This window comes from Oryctolagus cuniculus, chromosome 1 (genome assembly GCF_051225735.1).
Source record: "Oryctolagus cuniculus isolate XC-2025 breed Fujian yellow rabbit chromosome 1, ASM5122573v1, whole genome shotgun sequence".
Taxonomy (NCBI): Eukaryota; Metazoa; Chordata; class Mammalia; order Lagomorpha; family Leporidae; genus Oryctolagus; species Oryctolagus cuniculus.
This window is the reverse complement of record NC_142867.1, coordinates 136,695,279-136,718,624: the sequence shown is the minus strand read 5'-3', so window position 1 is coordinate 136,718,624 and position 23,346 is coordinate 136,695,279. Positions and strand designations below refer to the sequence as shown.

General features: G+C 42.0%; 1 protein-coding gene across 1 annotated transcript in view; it reads right to left on the bottom strand.

The window, feature by feature from the left end:
* Nucleotides 1–23,346, bottom strand: part of LOC127491474 (uncharacterized) — a 58,978-nt gene that overhangs the window by 13,222 nt on the left and 22,410 nt on the right. The window contains exons 2-3 of the mRNA XM_089306473.1: nt 22,236–22,300; nt 19,594–19,718 (exon numbers count right to left, since the gene is read on the bottom strand). Of these exons, the coding sequence (XP_089162599.1) occupies nt 22,287–22,300 (14 nt within the window). The 3' untranslated portion in view covers nt 19,594–19,718; nt 22,236–22,286. The remainder of the gene's footprint in view (nt 1–19,593; nt 19,719–22,235; nt 22,301–23,346) is intronic.

The following is a 23,346-nucleotide window of genomic DNA, read 5'->3' as shown; positions in this document are numbered from 1 at the left end:
GCTGGCCGGCGCAGTGGCTCACTAGGCTAAACCTCCGCCTGCGGTGCTGGTACTCCGGGTTCTAGTCCCAGTTGGGGTGCCGGATTATGTCCCAGTTGCCCCTCTTCCAGTCCAGCTCTCTGCTGTGGCCCAGGAAGGCAGTGGAGGATGGTCCAAGTGCTTGGGCCCTGCACCCACATGGGAGACCAGGAGGAAGCACCTGGCTCCTGGCTTCGGATCAGCGCAGCACACAGGCCATAGCGGCCATTTCGGGGGTGAAGCAATGGAAGGAAGACCTTTCTCTCTGTCTCTCTCTCACTGTCTAACTGTGCCTGTCAAAAAAAAAAAAAGAATACAACTAGTATATATAAATCATAAGAAACAATTAAATGAGATTTTTAAAAAAGATTTGTTAATTTATTGGAAAGTCAGAGTTACACAGAGAGAGAGAGGTCTTCCATCTGTTGGTTCACTCCCCAGTTGGCCTCAGTGGCTGGAACTGTGCCAGTCTGAAGCCAGGAGCCAGGAGCTTCTTCCAGGTCTCCCACGTGGGTGCAGGGGCCCAAGGACTTGGGTCATCTTCTACTGCTTTCCCAGGCCATAGCAGAGAGCTATACTTGAAGAGGAGCAGCTGGGTCTTGAACCAGCATCCATATGGGATGCTGGCGCTTCAGGCTACGGCATTAACCCACTGCGCCACAGCATCGGACTCTAAATGAGAGATTACAATACTGTAGTGAGTGGCATTTGCGGTGCTAATTATAACAGGTACTACGGACAGGCCTCCTAAACAAAGTGAGTTAGACCTGAAGATTTGGGAAAGGAGATATCCAACGTCTAAGGGAACTACAATCCAAAGGCCCTGAAATGAAATGAAATGAAATGAAATGAAATGAAATGAAATGAAATGAAATGAAATATATCAAAAAAAAGGAAAAGAGGCAGGCATGGCCAAAGTGTACAGATTATGGTAAGAGTATCAGGAGGGAAGACTGGGGGAAGTTTTTAGACTGAGATTTGGAGGTGTTTTTTATTATAACTTTCTAATATTTAGAAGTCACTAGAGTGCTTTGAGTTGGAAAGTGACATAATATACTCCCTTGTACTTTCTCACATGCCTAACCTTCAGCTTTTCCATAGGGTTTCTGAGTCATTATTTCAGATAATATGTTCTCTGAATAGTTCTGTCCAAGTAGACTCATTCTGTAACATGGTAGTAGTAGTATTCTTTTTTAAAATCATTGCTTAATTTTCTCAACATTTTTGGTCTCATATCACATGATATGTGATAATATAATTATCAAATGAAGTAAGATTGAGTTGGTTTAGCTGTCAGTGCTTGCATAATGACTGCTTATGGGTTACATACATTCAGCTCATAGATATATTTTATTTAGTCCATTTGGAAATGTACATATTGGGGAATTTAAGGTAACTTGAGAGTAACATGATTAACACTTTCTCTATATATACAAAGGCTCATATTTTGAAAATAATATCAGAGAAGTAAGTTATAAGAAGAGCGGGCATGGTGCGCCAGCCGCAGCATTCCAGGCACAGTGGCCATTGGGGGGTGAACCAACGGAAAAGGAAGACCTTTCTCTCTGTCTCTCTCTCTCACTGTCCACTCTGCCTGTTAAAAAAAAAAGAGGGGTATAGGAAAGCTAAAAGAAAAGGAATCTGGGGATACAGGGTCTGTGAAGTTAAAGCTGGAATCCTGTAGATTACTATTCAGCATACATGGCATGCATTGTTGAGAAAGCTGTCATTTTACATAGGGCTGATGGAATCAGAGAACCATCATACAAGGGTCCTCCAAAAAGTTCATGGACAATGGAATTAAAAGATAAATTTATTTTTGTAGAAAAATATTTGAAGTCCATGCAGTTTTTTATACTATACATTTTCCACGAACATTTTGAAGTGCTCTCATATAATCATATAAAAACTCTGATTTATGGGTTCAAATCCCCATTCTAATTGTTTTGGATAAGTTTATTTTTCTATGGTTCAATTTTCTTCTCTGCAAAATAAGATAATAAATGCTTTGTTAATAGGGCTGCCATGAGAACTAAGTGATTAATAAATACAAAGCACTGAGAAAAATGTTACTTAGTATTACTCAGTAAGCTTTATTATTACTGTTAGTCTCATTTTACAGGCAACAAAATCATTATGCTCAAACAACATATTGACATTGCTGAGGTTACCCAGTAAGTTAATGAAACAGTCAGATCCTGAAATCTAGATCTTTTAAGAAGCTCTCCTGGAGCCAGTGCCGTGGTGCAGCAGGTTAAAGCCCCAGCCTACAGCGCTGGCATCACATGTGGGCACTGGTTTGGGTACTGGCTGCTCCACTTCAAATCCAGCTCTCTGCTGTGGCCTGGGAAAGCAATGGAGGATGGCCCAGGTTCTTGGGCCCCTGTACCTGTGTAGGGGACCCACAGGAGGCCACTGCCTCCTGGCTTTGGATCAGCTCAGCTCTGGCCGTTGTGGTCATCTGGGAGGTAAAACAGTGGATGGAAGACCTCTCTCTCTGGCTCTGCCTCTCTCTGTAATTTTGTCTTTCAAATAAATAAGATAAATCTTTTTTTTTTTTAAAGACGCTCTCCTGGCCATAAGTATTTTGAGAGTAATTTGAATAATTTGGAATGAGTATCAAAAATGGCCAGTTCTACTCCTGTTTAATTCAATGTTTAATCTAAATCAATAGTAGATAACTTTTCTTGGGAAGAAAAAGCATTAATTTGGATGGTAAATTAGTTTAAATGGTAACCCATAATTTACTCTTAATATATTATTAATTGTCTGTAATACTTAAAAACTAAAAAGGAAACATTTTTACTATAAAACTGTATCATAAATTCAGGATTTTTTTGTTCTCAATACTCTTTAAAAGTCTTATAAATAATTGAGGCCCATAAGAACTTATGGTTTTTTGTATGCCTATTATTATTAAACATACAGAAATTAAGAGTGACAAACATAAAATTTATGAATTTGTTTAAACTACAGCTATTAAATGCTACCATAAATAACACTTTTAATCAAAATAGCTATTTTCTAAAACATATTTAATGAGGAAAGTACCATTATTTTATATTTTTGCAAATCTCTAATGTCTGGCACAAAGAAAGATTGCTTGATTCTCTTACCTGCTTCTGTATTCAGCCTGTTGTAAAATCAGTCTGGAAAACTCCCATACATATGCATCTTATTTTTCATATAATTTTTTTACATATTTATATGAGAGGGAGAGAGGGAAGAAGAGAGAGAGAGAGAGAAGGAGAAAGCACTCCCAATTACTGGTTCACACCCCGAGTGCCCTCAATAGCTAGAGCTGGGCTGGGGCGTTGGGTGCCAGATGTTGCTGTAGATTCGTTCTGAGAGGAGGAGTGTGGTGGGGGCAAGAGGCGCCGAGTCATCACAAAGAGCCCGGGAGTTGGGTGAAAGTGGGCCAGAGGTGAGCAGCCTGCAGATTCATTTATTTCAGTTGGTACAGGGCTTAGGTAGCCAAGGCAGCCAATCCGGTCAAGGGGCGGTTTATGACCTAACCAATCACAGCCTGTTGCCAGTTGGGTTTCAAAGCCATTCCTGAGTAACTGATGCTCGCTTGCCAGCAGCCATCTTGGCATGGCCTTCTCATTCCACCACAGCTGAGAGCTGGGAATGCAATCCATGTGGGTAGCAGGGACCCAGTTATTTGAACTGTCACTACTACCTCTCAGGATCTGCATTATCAGAAAGCTGAAGTCAGGTACTCCAATTTAGGATACACGCATCTTAACTACCTGCTCCATGAAAGTAGTTTTCACTAAAACAAAACAAGCAAACAAGAAAACAAAAGAACCCTTGATAGTGTCAGGGTCCACTAGGGATTCCCAGAACATGCTTTGTGAACCATTGATGGGGCTGGCATCATTGTGTGGCAGATAAATATGCCACAGCATACCATAAAAGTGCCGATCCAGCACCTGGGAAAGCAGTGGGAGAAGGCCTAAGTACTGTCACCCTTTCTTATGGAGTCCCAGGCTCTTGGCTTCAGTCTGGCACAGCCCCGGCTGTTGTGGCTATTTGGGGAGTGAACCAACAGATGGAAAGTCTCTCTCTCTCTCTCTCTCTCTCTCTCTCTCTCTCTCTCTCTCTCCCTCCCTCTCCCTCTCCCTCTCCCTCTCCCCCTTTCTCTCCCCTTTTACTCTTTCTTCTCTTTTCTCCCTCCCACCCTCCCTCCCTCTCTGTAAATAAAAAAAAAGTGACGACCATCAATGTAGATAAAAATGTATTTGAGATGAATGATATAAATCCTACCCAGTTTTCAAAATTAATTTTAGAGATGGAAAGTCAATGTCAAAAGCAAAGTTTTCCAGGGACCATTTGTGGCCATTGTATAACATCAGTGACTCCAGGGATAGGTGTTGTGACTCACTGGACTAAGCCATCCCTTGGAATGCCCTCATCCCATATTGGAGTGCCTGGTTTGAGTCCCAACTTCTCTGTGCTTCTGATCCATGTTCTTTCCAATGTACTTGGGAGATAGTAGATGAATGCTCAACTCTGTGGGTTTCTGCCACCCACATGGCAGAACCTGATAGAGTGCTGGCTCCTAGTTTTGGTTTTGTCTATCTCTGGCTATTGTGGACATTTGGGGGTAAACCAGCAGATGGAATATATGTCTCTGTGTCTGTCCCTCTGTGTTTCACTCTTTCAAAATTAATTAATTAATTAACTTTTAAAAAGATTAGTGACTCCAGTTAAATATTACAAGTGATATGCACAGATTTGGGACATGCTCAAGCTGACTTACCTCAAACGGTAGAGTTAGAAACATACCAGAGGATTCCAATTCAATCCCATCAAGGTGGCATGTACCAATGCCATCTCACTTGTCCCAGTGATCAATTTCTGTTCACAATTGATCATAATAATAGGACTAAGAGCCAAAGGGAGCACATAAACAAGACTAGTGTCTGCAAATACTAGCTGATAGAATAAAAAAGGGAGAGAACAATCCAACATGGGAAGCGAGATACACAGCAGACCCATAGAATGGCAGATGTCCTAAATAGCACTCTGGCCTCAGAATCAGCCCTTAAGGCATTTGGATCTGGCTGAAAAGCCCATGAGAGTATTACAGGCATGGAAAGCCAAAACACTGGCCAAAAAAAAAAAAAAAAAACCCTACATGAAAGATCTCCGCGAGTGAGATCCCAGTGAAAAGAACAGGTCATCAAAGAAGGAGGTACCTTTCTCTGAAGGGAGGAGAGAACCTCCACTTTGACTACAACCTTGTCTAAATATGATCAGAGTTGGTGAACTCAAAAGGCTTCCATAGCCTTGGCAGCTCATGACAAGAGCCTAGGGTGATTACTGATGCCATAAACAAGAGTGTAAATTTGTTAAGCCAACAACAGGAGTCACTGTGCACTTACTCCTCATGTAGGATCTCTGTCCTTAGTGTGCTGTACATTGAGATTTAATGCTATAACTAGTACTCAAACAGTATTTTTCACTTTGTGTTTCTATGTGGGTGTAAACTGTTGAAATCTTTACTTAATGTATGCTAAACTGATCTTCTGTATATAAAGAGAATTGAAAATGAATCTTGATGTGAATGGAAGGGGGGAGGGAGAGGGAAAGGGGAGGGTTGCAGGTGGGAGGGAAGTTATGGCGGGGGGAAGCCATTGTAATCCATAAGCCGTACTTTGGAAATTTATATTCATTAAAATAAGTTAAAAAAAAAAGAAAAAAGCCAAAGGGGGGGAAAAAAAACAAGTGATATGCACAGCTACCCCCATTTCTTTGACCAAATAGTAAATAGCACTCCTAAATTTGTGTGTCCAAAAGAGGTGAAGTAAAATACAAATGATTCTCAGTTGCTCAGAAGACGATGAGTGTGCTCTGATTTCAGAGGAAAATGAGAAATATTCTTTTTTTAGCTTTTATTTAATAAATATAAATTTCCAAAGTACAACTTTTGAAGTATAGCAGTTCCCCCCCATAACCTCCCTCCCTCCTGCAACCATCCCATCTCCTACTCCCTCTCCCTTCCCATTCTTCATCACAATTCATTTTCAATTATCTTTATATACAGAAGATCAACTTAGTATATACTAAGTGAAGATTTCAATAGGCTGCACCCACAAAGACACACAAAGTATAGAGTACTGTTTGAGTAGTAGTTTTACTGTTAATTCACGTAGTACAACACATTAAGGACAGAGGTCCTACATGGGGAGCAGGTGCACATGCACTTACCTGTCTTCCTTCTTGTCTCCAAACTCCTTTGCATTCCTGAGTATTATATCAGTTTCCTTTGTGATGAGAGTTGGCTAATTCCAGGGGTTCGTTTTTGAAGTTGATAGGTACAGATGAGGCATTTGAAGGGTATTTTTTACTTAATAATTGAACGAATAAACTGTGAAGAATTTAATTCTATTCTTCATGTCCATTAGATTTCTTCAGTTCTGAAGATCAGCTATTATTGATTTAGAGAAGAAAATTGTTTATAATCAACTCAGCAAAGTACGGAGAATTTAGGCTGGTACATAGGAAAAAACCTTGAATGAATCATTTTTTGTGATATGGTTCATTCTGATGATATCTGAGTATTTGTAGAATCTTCAACAGGCCAAATATTTCATTTCTTCATCAGAGGTGTGAAGTCCCACATACTATGTTAGTGCTATCAGTAAGTCATTTTATTTATTCACTCAAAATTTGCTGACTTACTCTCGTACCAGATGTGATAGTAGATATTGGTAAACTGCAGGTGAATGCTAATAATTCATATTTTTTAGTTCAGGGTATATTTTAAATTTTTTAAGATTATGTGAACTTGGCCAGTGCTGCGGCTCAATAGGCTAATCCTCTGCCTGCGGTGCCGGCACACCGGGTTCTAATCCTGGTTGGGGTGCCGGTCTTGTCCCGGTTGCTCCTCTTCCAGTCTAGCTCTCTGCTGTGGCCCGGGAAGGCAGTGGAGGAGGTCCCAAGTGCTTGGGCCCTGCACCTGCATGGGAGACAGGAGGAAGCACCTGGCTCCTGGCTTTGGATAAGTGCGGTGTACCAGTTACAGTGCACTGGCCATAGCGGCCATTGTGGGGTGAACCAACGGAAAAGGAAGACCTTTCTCTCTGTTTCTCTCTCTCACTGTCCACTCTGGCTGTCAAAAAAAAAAAAGTGAACTACATGTAAAAAACTATTTTTGACACAATGATTATAATCAAGAAGGGACTAATTCTAACTAACCTGAATGATTTTTGAGTATTTCTCCATGGAATTAAGTCCTGTAGAAGGTGTAGGGATCAGGAAAGTGAGGAAAGCATATTCTTATCAAAGAGAACAAAACTGTGTAGGGACCTGGAATTGGGAAAAGACCCGAGGTATGCAGGGGATGTCAAGTCCCATGAAAGTGGAATACAGGGTGTGTATGAATGGAGGCTAGAGCAAGGCTGGAAAACACTGTGGTCAGATAGGACTGACCTAAGGTGCTGAAAAGGGGCATTTATACTTTATCTCATAAATCACAGGGAATCATCAGTTGTTTGTTTTCTTCTTCTTCTTCTTCTTCTTCTTCTTCTTCTTCTTCTTCTTCTTCTTCTTTTTCTTCTTCTTCTTCTTCTTCTTCTTCTTCTTCGGACAGGCAGAATTAGACAGTGAGAGAGAGATATAGACATAAAGGTCTTCCTTCTGTTGGTTCACCCCCAAATGGCCGCCACAGCCGGTGCGCTGCATTGATCCGAAGCCAGGAGCCAGGTGCTTCCTTCTGGTCTCCCATGTGGGTGCAGGGCCCAAACACCTGGGCCATCCTCCACTGCCTTCTTGGACCACAGCAGAGAGCTGGACTGGAAGAGGAGCAACCATGACAGAACCAGCACCCCAACCGGGAATAGAACCCAGGGTACCAGTGCTGCAGGCGGAGGATTAGCCTAGTGAGCCGCTCCGTCAGCCTCAATGTCCTATTTTAAAGATCACTGATTTAATAAAAAAGTCAAATCATTTTCAATATTAATATCACAAAATATTCAAAAGACAGAGGCCCCTACTACTAAGAAATTCACACATTTCATCTTCACGGGAGAAAAACTCTCTTCCTCTGAAGATAAAACAGCATAGCCTCTAACTCCCCTTGTTACCAACAGGCAGCATCATCTGTTACTGCCTCCACTAAATGAAAAGCAGGTGTTCCACCAACCATTTTCTACTCTACATTCATTTGCCAGTGTGGATAATCCAATCAAGTCCCTACTTACAAGTTTCCTGACCTCATAAAAACAGAATCCTTGTTACAGTGTGAACAGTATTTGGCTTCCCAACGTCCCACATACTATGTTAGTGCTATCAGGGTTAACACCTGGAGGATGAATGTCAGTGAGTTAAGTGTAGAGACAACATAATTACAGCATCTGATGTGGTCCAAGGGGAAAGTCACTGAGGGTTTCTCATGAGAGGACTGGCTTTGTAAGCAGAGTGTGCTCCCTGTGATTCTTTTTTTTTTATTTGAGAGGTGGAGTTACAGATAGACAGACAGACAGAGGGGGAGAGAGAGAGAGAAAGAGGTCTTCCATCTACTGGTTCTCTCCCCAAATGGCCACAACAGCTGGAGATGCACCGATTCAAAGCCAGGAGCCAGGAGCTTCTTCTAGGTCTCCCATGTGGGTGCAGGAGCCCAAGGATTTAGGCCATTTTCTACTGCTTTCCCAGGCCATAGCAGATCTGGATTGGAAGTGGAGCAGCCAGGATTCGAACCAGTGCTCACATGGGATGCCAGCACTGCAGGCAGAGGCTTAGCACACTACACCACAGTGCTGGCTCCCAATCCCTGTGTTTCTCTCTGCCTTGTGGTTCACCCTGGGATCCTTCCTCCACACATGAGGTCACCTGATCTTGAACTGTGAACCTCCAAAACTGTAAAATTTAAATGAACCTTCTTTCCTCCTAAATTATTCCTCTCATGGATTTATAAAGTAACAAAAAGCTGATGAACAGAACCCTCTCAACAGTCATTCTCAGGAACTCAATGTGCTCCAGCTCTGATACATTAACCTCTAATCTCCCACTTTCATATCAGAATCTTCTATTGTCCCTAGTCCTCGTTCCCTTTTAGGAAATTTTTTTTAAAGATAAAATTTTTGTTTGAAAGGCAGAGTCACAGAAACAGAGGCAGAGAGAGAGAGCGAGAGAGAGAGAGAGAGAGCGCAAAGAGGTCTTCCATCCACCATTTCAATCCCCAAATGGCCACAAAGGCCAGAGCTGGGCCAATCCAAAGCCAGGAGCCCAGAGCCTTCTCCAGGTCTCCTACACAAGTGCAAGGGGCCCAAGCACTTGGGCCATCTTCTACTGCTTTCCTAAGCCATAGCAGAGAGCTGGATTGGAAGTGGAGCAGCTGGGACTCAAACCAGCACCCATATGGGATGCCGGCACCACAGGTGGTGGCCTTAACCACTATGCCACAGCGCCAGCCCCCTTATAAGAAATATCAACCTGTCACCTTCACTGAAACTTATTTATCAATATTGTTCCCTTACTGTATCAGTCTCCTCTATACCTTAGAGTCCAACTCCTCCCCTCCCATTACAATCCCTTAAGCAGAAATTAATTCTGTACTCCTAAATCAGTAAAAATAATCCCACAAGAATTTCTTCTCCCAATTTAAGGCTGTTAGTATGAAAAATTCAGAAAACCCAGCTCCACTTGTGGACATAAAACTGTTCTTTCAAAAATCTTAGCTCCTATCTGTCACCGTCCAATCTGCTTTGCCTAGAGCTAGTCCAAAATTTCTATCAGTCCTCAGTCCTCCCTCTTATATCTCTGGACTTCAATTCCAAACACTCAGCACCTACATTTCTCCTTAGGGCATTGAAAATAAGTAATTGGGTAACACAGATAACACTGTACACATAATGCCCATTATTTCCACGCCCACAGTTTGTGGACAGGAGAGGATGTGAGTGAGGGTCATGAAGGCCCGTTCTCCTTGCTCTGGATCACACCCTACCACAGTGAGGGTCATGAAGGCCAGCTCACCTTGCTCTGGACCCATCCTACCATAGTGAGGGTCATGAAGGCCCGTTCTCCTTGCTCTGGATCCATCCTACCACAGTGAGGGTCATGAAGGCCAGCTCACCTTGCTCTGGACCCATCCTACCATAGTGAGGGTCACGAAGGCCCGTTCACCTGCTCTGGATCACATCCTACCACAGTGAGGGTCATGAAGGCCCGTTCTCCTTGCTCTGGATCACATCCTACCACAGTGAGGGTCATGAAGGCCCGTTCTCCTTGCTCTAGATCCCATCCTACCATAGTGAGGGTCATGAAGGCCCGTTCTCCTTGCTCTGGATCCATCCTACCACAGTGAGGGTCATGAAGGCCAGCTCACCTTGCTCTGGATCACATCCTACCACAGTGAGGGTCATGAAGGCCTGTTCACCTGCTCTGGATCCATCCTTTCCGTATTCCCATGAACCTGGACATGTCACTTCAGCCTCCACCCACGTGCTGACCACTCCCTGCCAGGTTTTCCATTATCCCACTACTTACCAGACCTTAGTCTACCTTTCCTCCCCTACTCCCATCACCTTTCTGTCTCAGTGGAGTGCTGTCAACAAGCCCTCTACAATCCCCATTGTAAATTCAGCACCACTTACATTACACCCTTACCTTACATCTCACCCTACCACTTGAATGTGCGCTTGTTCAGGCCAACAGTTTGTTCATTATTAAATTAAAAAAAAAAACCTTCACTTTAACTATGGCATTTAACTTTTTTATCTTTCTTTTTTTTTAGATTTATTTTATTTATTTGAAACAGTTACAGAGTGAGGTAGAGCCAGAGAGAAAGAGAGAGGTCTCCCATCCACTGGTTCACTACCCAGATTGCCACAACAGCCAGAGCTGAGCTGATCCGAAGCCAGCAGCTTCTTCCAGGTCTCCCACACTGGTGCAGGGGCCCAAGGACTTGGACCATTTTCTACTGCTTTTCCAGGCCATAGCAGAGAGCTGGATTGGAAGTGGAGCAGCCAGGACACGAACCGGCGCCCATATAGGATGCTGGCGCTGCAGGCCATGGCTTTAACCTGCTGGGCTACAGCACTGGCCTCTTTTATCTTTTCTAAAGAAATTGAGAAAGTTATTGTCTATTTTTCATTTATTTGAAAGGCAGAGGGACAGATAAGGTAAATATTTCTGTAAACAAAAAACTACCCTTCATTTTATTGTCTTTAAAATATGCGTGACTGGGTAAAATACAGAGCGGAACTCTACAGAGACAGGTCACTAATGGAAGCAAACAGGGGCAATGGTCTGTTCTTGCGAAGAGACTTGGTGAGTTTTATCTGGTCTGGTTGCCAAGGGAACTTGGTACCAGGGGCTCTCCAGAAGCCTTGGAAGCCTTTTGCTTATCTAGTGTTGCAAGCAGTTTTGCAGGGGCTAGACAGAGAGGGACCACGGTAGGGGTGGGAAGGTGACATTCTTGTGAGCAGTTTCATCCTTTAATACTAGTATCAGACAAAATAAATTTCAAAATAAAGGAAATCGCCAGTAATAAGAAGGAACTTCCCCTAGTGATAAAAGGGTAAACATCAATAAAACATAAAAATCATAAATATAATTGCCTATTAATATCTTCATAAGACACCTCTCACAGCCATATCTAAAACTGGGATAGTTCCCAGGACACAAACCTCTCCTTCCTCACTCTGGGATATTTCCTCCCAGATAACTGCATTACACTCCCAATCCACTGGCTCATATCCAGACCTCCCTTCAGAACTATGTACTTGACTTCCCACTGTTCTCTCCTGGCTTCTTTAGAAGGCATAGTTAATATAAGCAATAATTATAACACTCCATTATTGGATTTCTGACATGTACAGACGGAATACACACAGCATTAATAACATAACATAAAGGAGTGAGAAGCAAAGAAAGCTGTACTGGAAGAAAATTTCCATAGTTTATTGGAATTAGGCTGAAATACACTGCAATATGATGCATATTTTAATCCCTAAGAACTAAAAATTTCAAGTTAAAAAATTCAACACATAACACAAAAGAAGGAGCAAAGGATGAGAATTTAAAAGACCTAAAACATTTAGAAAACAAATATCAAAAATGGCAGACATAATTTCAATCATATCAATAAGTACTTTCAATTAAAAGCACCAAACATTCAAACTAGATAAAAAGCAAGATGTAATAATATGTTATCTTCAATAAACACACTTTGGATGCAAAGTACAAACAGGTTCAAAGTAAAATGGAGAGAGTGTAACATGCAAAGGGGAATCCGGAGGCAGCTGGACTGGCTATATTTTTATCTGGCAAAACAGCCTTTAAGTCTAGAAATACTACTGGAGACAAAGACAGAGATTGCATCACAATGATAGAGTCAAAGCGGCTGGAAGATGAAAGATCTACAAATGTATCCATAGCCAACAGCAGAGTCTAACAGAAGGAATGGGCCCAAAACTGCCAAAGTTAAAAAGAGTTCAACAGTAATAGGTGGAGAATTCAATACCCAGCTCGTAAGAACTCACAGAGCACCCAGACAGAAAATGAACAGGGTATAGAGGAACAGCAGCATCAACCAACTTGACCCGACATTTACAGAGTCCTCCACACAGCAGATAAAGTAACAGCAGAGCACACATTCTTTTCTTTTTATTTAACTTTTATTTAATGAATATAAATTTCCAAAGTACGGCTTATGGATTACAATGGCTTCCCCCCCATAACGTCCCTCCCACCCGCAACCATCCCCTTTCCCACTCCCTCTCCCCTTCCATTCACATCAAGATTCATTTTCGATTCTCTTTATCTACAGAATATCAGTTTAGCATACATTAAGTAAAGATTTCAACAGTTTGCTCCCACACAGAAACATAAAGTGAAAAATAATAGATGATTTTTAAATGATGATGAAATCAGATCAGACTTCTTGTCATGTTTAATCCCAGTGAGAGTCAAGTTGGGAATTGATAATTTCTTTTTTTTTACAGATCAGTTTAGAATACATTAAGTAAAGATTTCAACAGTTTGCACCCCCATAGAAACACAAAGTGAAATATACTGTTTGAGTACTCATTATAGCATTAAATCTCAATGTACAGCACATTAAGGACAGAGATCCTACATGCACATTGACTCCTGTTGTTGACTTTACCAATTGACACTCCTGTTTATGGCATCAGTAATCTCCCTATGCTCCAGTCATGAGTTTCCAAGGCTATGGAAGCCCCTTGAGTTCTCCGACTCTTATCTTGTTTAGACAAGGTCATAGTCAAAGTGGAGGTTCTCTCCTCCCTTCAGAGAAAGGTACCTCCTTCTTTGAAGACCTGTTCTTTCCACTGGGATCTCACTCACAGAGATCTTTCATTTAGGTTTTTTTTTTTTTTCAGAGTGTCTTGGCTTTCCATGACTAAAATACTCTCATGGGCTTTTCAGCCAGATCCGAATGCCTTTAGGGCTGATTCTGAGGCCAGAATGCTGTTTAGGACATCTGCCATTCTATGAGTCTGCTGAGTATCTCGCTTCCCATGTTGGATCACTCTCCCCTTTATTTATTCTATCGGTTGGTGTTAGCAGATACTAGACTTGTTTATGTGCTCCCTTTGACTCTTAGTCCTTTCATTATGATCAATTGTGAACTGAAATTGATCACTTGGACTAATGAGATGGCATTGGTACATGCCACCTTGATGGGATTGAATTGGAATCCCCTGGTATGTTTCTAACTCTAGCATTTCGGGCAAGTCAGCTTGAGCATGTCCCAAATTGTACATCTCTTCCCTCTCTTATTCCCACTCTTATGTTTAACAGGGATCACATTTCAGTTAAATTTCAACACTTAAGAATAACTGTGTATTAATTACAGAATTAAACCAAAAGTATTAAGTAGAACAGACAAAAAAAATACTAAGAGGGATAATGTATTAAGTTGTTCATTAACAGTCAGGGCTATGCTGATCAAGTCACTGTTTCTCATAGTGTCCATTTCACTTCAACAGGTTTCCTTTTTGGTGTTCAGTCAGTTGTCACCGATCAGGGAGAACATATGGTATTTGTCCCTTTGGGACTGGCTTATTTCACTCAGCATGATGTGTTCCAGATTCCTCCATTTTGTTGCAAATGACTAGACTTCGTTGTTTCTTACTGCGGTATAGTATTCTAAAGAGTACATATCCCATAATTTCTTTATCCAGTCTACCATTGATGGGCATTTAGGTTGGTTCCAGGTCTTTGCTATTGTGAATTGTGCTGCAAAAAACATTAGGGTGCAGACCGCTTTTTTGTTTGCCAATTTAAATTCCTTTGAGTAAATTCCAAGGAGTGGGATGGCTGGGTCGAACGGTAGGGTTATATTCAGGTTTCTGAGGAATCTCCAGACTGACTTCCATAGTGGCTTGACCAGTTTGCATTCCCACCAACAGAGGGTTAGTGTCCCTTTTTCCCCACATCCTCTCCAGCATCTGTTGTTGGTAGATTTCTGTATGTGAGCCATTCTAACCGGGGTGAGGTGAAACCTCATTGTGGTTTTTGTGGGGAGCGGCCTGGACTGGACTGAGTTGCTGGAATTGAGACTTATTCTGTGCATCTGCTCTCCCACAATATGGCGCTGGGAGAGAAGTAAACAGCTTCCGCACAGCTGCCTCCAGTTCGGCCAATAGACTGTAGGACTTGCTCCTGATTGGAGGAGAGCAACGTGCTCGGCGTGTGGGCAGCCGAGTTAGGATTGGCGGAGGAGGACTATGAAGGAGGAGAGAGACGGCATGCACCAGGAACATCTATGGGGAACATCTAAGGGAACCCGTGCAGCCCCCGAGAAAGCCGGCCGGCGGTGTGCCGCTCCCCCGCGGAAGTGGGGAATGTGGCTAGGGGGAACCACCCTTCCACGGAGGTGGAAGGGACAGTAGCCAACCCGGGAAGAACCAGCAGCAAACCCGGGGAGGGCCGAGCAGACGAAAGAACAGCGCAGGGTCCTGTGTCGTTCCTCCACGAAAACGGGGAGCGACAGTTTTGATTTGCATTTCCCTGATTGCTAATGATCTTGAATATTTTTTCATGTGCCTGTTGGCCATTTGGATTTCCTCTTCTGAAAAATGACTATTGAGGTCCTTGGCCCATCTCTTAAGTGGGTTGTTTGTTTTGTTTTCACACATTCTTTTCAAGTATACATGGAGCATTCTTCAAAGAAGACCATACACTATCATAATATCTCATCACTATCATAATATCTCATTAAATCAGACAGTATGTAGTTATAATAAAACTAAATTAAAAATCAACAAAAAGAAATGGGGGAGGGGTGCTGGCACTGTGGTGTAATGGGTAAATCCATCACCTGCAGTGCCAGTATCCCATATGGCCCTCAGTTCGAATCCTGGTTCCTCCGATTTCCATCCAGCTCTCTGCTATGGCTGGGGAAAGCAGTAAAGATGGCCCCTGCATCTGAATGGGAGACCTGGAAGAAGCTCCTGGCTCTTGGCACTTGGCTCCTGGCTTCAGGTCAGCCCAGCTCCTGCCATTGTGGCCATTTGGGGAGTGACCCAGCAGATGGAAGATCCTCTCTCTCTCTCTCTCTCTCTCTCTGTAACTCTGACTTTCAAATAAATATATAAATCTTTAAAAAAAGAAAGAAATTTGCAAAATCCTGAAATACTAGGAAATTAACACACTTCTAAATAATCCATGAGTCCAAGAGAAACCACAAACATAAACATATTTTGAACAGATTCAAACAAAAACACATCATATCACTTAGAGAATGCACTCAAATCACTGTTGACAAAAGAAAAGTCTCAGAACCAATAACCTAAGATCAATAAGACAGAAAAGCAGGGAAAATCAATAAACCAGACATTGGTTCTTTCATATAATACTGACATTTGGCTATACCAGGGTTTCTCAGCCTCAGCTTCGTGGACATTTTAAGCAGATAATCCTCTCTTGCCGGGGGAGCAGAGAGGCGTGCAATACACTGTATAGTGTTTAACAGCATCTCTGATCTCTATCCAACAGCTTCCAGTTGCAACACCCAAAAAAGCATTTTATGAACAGTCTCCAAACATTGTTAATGTCCCCTTGGGGGAAAAAATGGAACAAAATCAACCCTGGTTATTCAGACCCAGCAAAAAAGAGAGAAGAATCAAACTACCAAAATCAGGAATGAAGAGGGGACAGCCCTTGCCATTCTGTAGAAACTAATAATAAGAAAATGTTGCCAACGAATTAAAATTAGAATATTTGCATGAAATAATTAAATGCTTTTAGCAAAAAATAAGGACAAATTACAGGAGGTATTGTGCATACTGCAAATAAGTAATCCAATAAAGACAGAAAATGTAATGAATCCAAGAAACTCTAAGAGCAAACTGTGGAAATTTTGTTTCAACCATTTGAATAAGGTGCACTGCAGGAGTTGGTTTTTTTTTTTAACAGGCAGAGTGGACAGTGAGAGAGAGAGACAGAGAGAAAGGTCTTCCTTTTCCATTGGTTCACCCCTCAATGGCCACTGCAGCCGGCGCACCGTGCTGATCCGAAGCTAGGAGCCAGGTGCTTCTCCTGGTCTCCCATGCGGGTGCAGGGCCCAAGCACTTGGGACATCCTGCATTGCACTCCCGGGCCACAGCTGAGAGCTATCCTGGAAGAGGAGCAACTGGGACAGAATCCTGTGCCCCGATCAGGACTAGAACTTGGGGTGCCAGTGCCGCAGGCAAAGGATTAGCCTATTGAGCCGCAGCGCCAGCCGTTTTGCTCTTTTAATCATTTAAATACACATGTGTGCCTGCTGTAACAATTCTAACAGTATACAACATCTAAAGTCAAAGCAAGAGTTCACACTTCATTCCTCTCCATATCTAGTCCACTGATTCCAATAAGGTGCAACAATATTGCCAACAAGGTGTAAGGTAGCTTTCCTTTATGTGTGTGGGCACAGCCTGTTCTTGCAAACATCACATATAATCACTGATTCTGTACAAAAACAAGACTATACCTACAGAGTTACATGAACCAAAGGGACTTGCTTGTTATTCAATATATTACATGTAGGCCTCCAGGACAATTCATATCCACATGATAATTTTTTTCAGTGTCCATTAATAAAGTCTATAGGAACACAGCAATACCTGTCCATTTATGTATCATCTATGGCTGTTTCTGTGCTACAGGGCAGAGTGCAGTAAATGTGACAAAGGCTATATGGCCCACAAAACCCAACACATATGCTATCTGGCCCTTCACTTGGTAAGCTTGGCACTCTCTGCTTTAGAGCAGTGGCTTTCAATTTTGGAGACACCTGGAAAGCATTGACAATGATGATTAAATTGGTTGTGGGTGAGCCTGGGTGTTAGGATTACAAGACCCATCATATTTGATTTATTATTGATAACACTTGCATAATATGGCTATCAAGGTCTAGTTTGGCTATATTAAAATTTATCTAACCATTCTCTCGATGGATATTTAGACTGTCTCTTGATCTTTGATCTTACAAATTATACTGCAATAAATACTATCAACATCTTTCTTTAAAAAAAAGGTTTTCTTTGTTTGAAAGGCAGAGTTGGGGCTGGCACTGTGGCATAGTGGTTAAGCCCCAACTACAGTGCTGGCATCCCATTCAGGCACAGTTCAAGACCTGGCTGCTCCACTTCCTGTCCAGCTCTCTGCTACGGCCTGGGAAAGCAGCCCAAGTCCTTGGGCCCCTGCACCCATGTTGGAGACTCAGAGGAAACTCCTGCTTTGGATTGGCACAGCTCTGTTGTCGCAGCCATCTGGGGAGTGAACCAGCAGATGGGAGGATGAGAGACCCCCCTTTCTCCCTTTATTTCTCTCTCTCTCTCTCTGCCTATAACACTTTCAAATAAAATACATGAATCTTAAAAAAAAAAAAGGTGGAGTTAAAAGGGGTGGGTATCCACTGGTTCACTCCTCAAGTGACTGAAATTGCTGGGTCTAGCTCAGGTCAAAGCCAGGAGCTAGAGCTTCTTCCAGGTCTCCCATGTCAGTGCAGGGACCCAAGGACTTGGGCCATCTTCCGCTCTTTTCTCAAGTGCATTAGCAGGGATCTGGGTCAGAAGTGGAGCAGGGGCCGATGTTATGGCATAGCAGGTAAAGCCACTGCCTGTAGTGCTGGCATCCCATATGGGTGCGAGTTCATGTCCTGGCTACTCCACTTCCGGTGCAGCTCTCTGCTATGACCTGGGAAAGCAGTAGAAGATGCCCCAAGTCCTTGGGCTCCTGCCCTCACGTGGGAGACCCAAAGGAAGCACCTGACTCCTGCCTTTGGATCAGTGCAGCTCTAACCATTGTGACCAACTGGGGAGTGAACCAGCAGATGGAAGACCTCTCTCTCTCTCTCTGTCTCTCTCTGCCTCTCTTAATGTCTGTATGTAACTGTGACTTTCAAATAATTAATAAATCTTAAAAAAAAAAAAAGAAGTGGAGCAGCAGGGACTCAAACCAGCATCCATATGGGATGCTGGCATCAAAGGCAGCAGCATTACCCATTATGCCACAGCACTGGCTCCAAACATTCTTATGCTTTTATTTTTATTTCAATCAAATACATCTCTTTACCTCTTTATCTAATTATCAGAGGCAAAGACAGAGACTGACTGAGCTCCCATTTACTGATTCACTCCACAAATGCCTGCAATGACAGGGGCTGAGCCAGGGCCAAAACTGGGAGCTGGGAATTCAGTCCACATGTTCCACACAGGTGGCAGGGACCCAATCACCTGAGTCATCACAGAATGATGGTGTAGCTGGTCAAGCCGCCACCTGCAGTGCTGACATCCCATATGGGTGCCAGTTCGAGTCCTGGCTGTTACACTAACAATCCAGCACTTTACTGTGGCCTGGGAAAGCAGAAGTTGGCCCAAGTGCTTGGGCCCATGCACCCATGTGGGAGACCTGAAAGAAGCTCCCAGCTCCTGGCGTTGGATCAGCGCAGCTCAGCCGTTGCGGCCAATGGGGAGTGAACCAGCGGACAGGAAGATCTCTTTCCCTTTTGGTTGGTTCATATCTGTGTATCACTCTGTCTTTCAAATAAATAACTTTTTTAACAACTGTGAATTGGGCCCCTGCCTGAACTATGGCACCTGCAGTGTCAGCATCCCATATGGGCACCAATTCTCTCTCTCTCTCTTTCTCTCTGCATCTTCCTCTCTTTCTCTCTAACTCTTGCAAATAAATAAATCTTTTTTAAACATTGAGAATTGTCTGGGCCTTAATTTTAACAGAAATGCCATTAAAGTATTGCCAGTAAATATTAAGCTATGTAGGAGACCTGGAAGAACTCCTGGCTTTGGAAAGGCTCAGCTCCGACCATTGCAGCCAATTGGGGAGTGAACCTGTGGATGAAAGACCTCTCTCTCTCTGCCTCTCCTCTTTCTGTGTAACTCTGACTTTCAAATAAATAAATCTTGAAAAAAAATAATCTATTGAGGATCAGTCTCTTTCAAAGTTCTTCAGTTTTCTACTTGTTGAACCAATTTAATAAAGTTCAATTTTTATAGAAAATTACAGAATTATCAAGTTTGAACATTCCTAGCATCTACTTTGAAATAACTTTTAGAAAGCACTCCAACAAGCAAAGGAGAGACTCAAGCTTACCTTGACTTTGAGCAAGATGAAGAATCTTTGATGTGACATATCTGGCAGTATCCGATTCTGCTGATTCAGTGTTTATCTTCTCCAGCTGAGCCAGGAGTCCCACAATCCGAGAATTATTGGTAAGGCTAAAAAAAAAAAAAAAAAAAAAAAAGAAAAGCAAATGTTATCTAACATCAGGATACATTCTGAACCAACGGTAAAGTCAGTACTACAAGATCACTGTGTATTTGAAGGCTGTAGGGTGGAAGGTTCTGTAGATATGTTAAGTCCATTTGGTCCATAGTGTCAATTAACTCTACTGTTTCCTTGCTAATTTTCTGTCTGGTTGAACTGTCCCTTGGTCAAAGTGGGATACTGAAGTCCCTCATTACTACTGTATTGGAGTCTATGTCTCCCTTTAGATCCATTAACATTTCTTTTCAATAGCCAGGTGCCTTGTAATTAGGTGCATATACATTTATAATAGTCACATCTTCCTGTTGAATTGATCCCTTAATCATTACATAGTGCCCTTCTTTGAGTCTTTTAACAGTTTTTGTGTTAAAGTCTATTCTGTCCTATATTAGGATGGCTACATCAGCTTTTTGGTTTCTGTTAGCATGGAATACCTTTTTCCATCCTTTCACTTTCAGTCTTCATGTATCTTTGTTGGTGAGATATGTTTCTTGTAGGCAGCAAATGGTTGGGTTTTTGTTTTTTGATCCATTCAGTCTGTCTGTATCTTTTAACTGGAGAGTTGAGGCCATTTACATTCAAGGCGACTAGTGATAAGTAACGACTTTGCTCTGCCATTTTTCCAAAAATATTCCTATTTTTTACTTTGGACTTCCTTTGACTTTTCCTTGGAGATTTTCTTCCTTTACCTTCTTTCATAGTGATGACTGTGTTTCTGTGTGCAGCACATCATTAATCATCTTCTGCAGGGCTGGATGGCTGGTGACAAAGTCAATTTCTGTTTGTTATGAGAAGTCTTTATTTCACCATCATTCACAAATGAGAGATTTGCAGGGTGTAGTATTCTGAGTTGAGTTTTTTTTTTTCTCTTAAGACTTGGAATGTATCTCACCATTCTCTCCTAGCCTGTAGGGTTTCTGATGAGAAGTCAGCTGTGTGTCTAATTGGAGATCCTCTGAAAGTAATCTGGCATTTCTCTTGTGCACATTTTAGAATCTTCTCTTTATGTTTTACTGTGGAGAGTTGATTACAATGTGTCGGATGAAGATCTTTTCTGGTCATGTCTATTAGGAGCTTTATGTGCTTCCTCTACTTGGATGTCCCTTTCTTTCTCCAAATGAGGGAAGTTTCTTCTTATTACTTCACTAAAAAGGCCCTCTAATGCTTTCTCTCTTTCCACACATTCTGGAACTCCTAAGACCCATCTGTCAACCATAACACCACACAAAAACTTGTATATGTGTGTGTGTACATATATGTGTGTATGCATTCATCTCTGTATGTGTTTGTGTCACAACAGTTTGAACTCAGAAGCAGATAAGAGACTTCTTTCTTCCATTAAGCCAAACATAACAAAGATCTACAAAAATGTTGTAAAACTATGTCACTCTTCTTACTAAATATGTTTGCTTTGGTAAATGAGTTATTTTAACATAACACAGAAATGTTGGGGCCGGCAGTGTGAGGTATTGGGTAAAGCCACTACCTGGGGCACCAGCATCCCATATGGGTGCTGGTACAAGACCTGGCTGCTCCACTTCTGATCCAGCTCTCTGCCATGACCTGGGAAAGCAGTGCAAGATGGCCCAAGCCCTTGGGCCACTGCACCCATGTGGGAGACCCAGAAGAAGCTCCTGGCTCCTGGCTTCAGACTGGCCAAGCTCTGGCCATTGCAGCCATCTGGAGAGTGAACCAGTGGATGGAAGACCTCCCTCTCTCTCTCTCTGTAACTCTCTCAAATAAATAAAAAAATCTTAAAAAAAAAAAAACAGAAATGTTGGTTACTATTGATATTAACAAGCTGTCATTTACTGAGTCAGCCAGGCACTATTTAATCTTCACATCCTTATTATAACAGTATTATCATTGAACTAATTTTATAGATGACAAAACTGAGGTGTAGCAGTTAAGCAGACTGTTCAAGGCTGTACAGCTAAGAAAACCTGAACATGGAACCAGTTTGCCTGATTTTAAACAAACTTCAGACAATTCCTTGGCACTTAAGAACTTTCACAGAGATGATATAATGAGCTCTTATTCCTAAGTCAAACATTTCCTGCGAAGGTCCAGATAACAAATATTTTAGGCATTGTGAGCCACAGTCTGTCAAATTCCTCCACTTGGCAACCACAATGCAAATGCAGCATGGAAGGAGCATGGCTGTGTTCCAATAAAATTCTCTTCACAGAACTCAAACCCAAATTTCCTTCAGTTCTCAAGTGTCACAAAGTATTATTCTGACTTTTTAAAAGCAATTAAAAACATAAAACCCATTCTTAGGTCACAGGCCACACAAAACAGAGAGAGAGGCCTTACATGGCCATGAGTCATAGTGTACTGACTACTGCCTTAATATTAATAAATACTAACAAAATAATATAAACATACTATTAAACATGAATAGCATTTGTAAGTAATGAGTTTCTAACAATTATATATATTCTATATATATAAATATTTAGAATTACCTATTCTCTGATACAACTTTTAACTTGCTCATCTTGAGTTACTTCATTTCATCATTGCAGGTAATCTGAAAGAAAAATGTTAATGACATTAAACACTTACACAACTGTGTTTTCTATTTTTAAGATGTCATAAGGCGGGCGCCATGGCTCACTAGGCTACTCCTCCGCATTGCGGCGCCAGCACACTGGGTTCTAGTCCTGGTTGGGGCGCCGGATTCTGTCCCGGTTGCCCCTCTTCCAGGCCAGCTCTCTGCTATGGCCCGGGAGTGCACTGGAGGATGGCCCAAGTGCTTGGGCCCTGCACCCGCATGGGAGACCAGGAGAAGCACCTGGCTCCTGGCTTCGGATCAGCGCGGTGCGCTGGCCGTGGTGGCCATTGGAGGGTGAACCAACGGCAAAGGAAGACCTTTCTCTCTGTCTCTCTCTCTCACTGTCCACTCTGCCTGTCAAAAAAAAAAAAAAAAAGATGTCATAAAAGCCAGGCAACAAAAAATTTTCATTGTCGGCAACACAAGACAGCACTGGAAACCAAAAGGGTTTTTTAAGTGCTTCTGGTGGGTCACCTCGATGTGGAACATCTGACGATTAAAATACCTAAAATCAGCCAGGAGGACATTAGCAAAATCCTGGTGCTACAAAAATGCAGTTTGTGATCTGCTGTTAGGCATTCTTTTGAGACATTCTTACTGTTCTAATATTCCACCTTAAAATACTTGAACTAACCACTGCATCCTGTGATCAATGTACTTATTGTTTGCCATTCATACAATGGCCATACTTATTTAAGTATGATTATTTCTATACGAGAACACTTTCAATTAGTAACAGGTTGATTCAACAGAGTAAAAAAAACCTATATCATTATCTTGCTGAATGTACATAATGCACATTTTCCCTCCATATTTAGAAAATACACTTTGTACACTTTAAACAACCTTCAATAGCAAGACACACAATTCTTATTATTGTTCAGATTAATGTTCTATTCACCAAAAAACACCTGAATGTCTTTTACTTTTATATAGCAATGCTTAGAAAAGAAGAGTTTTGTGGTGTCCTGAAAAGTGAAACAATGACCCTGTTTTTAGTAATGCTATATTTATACCACAAC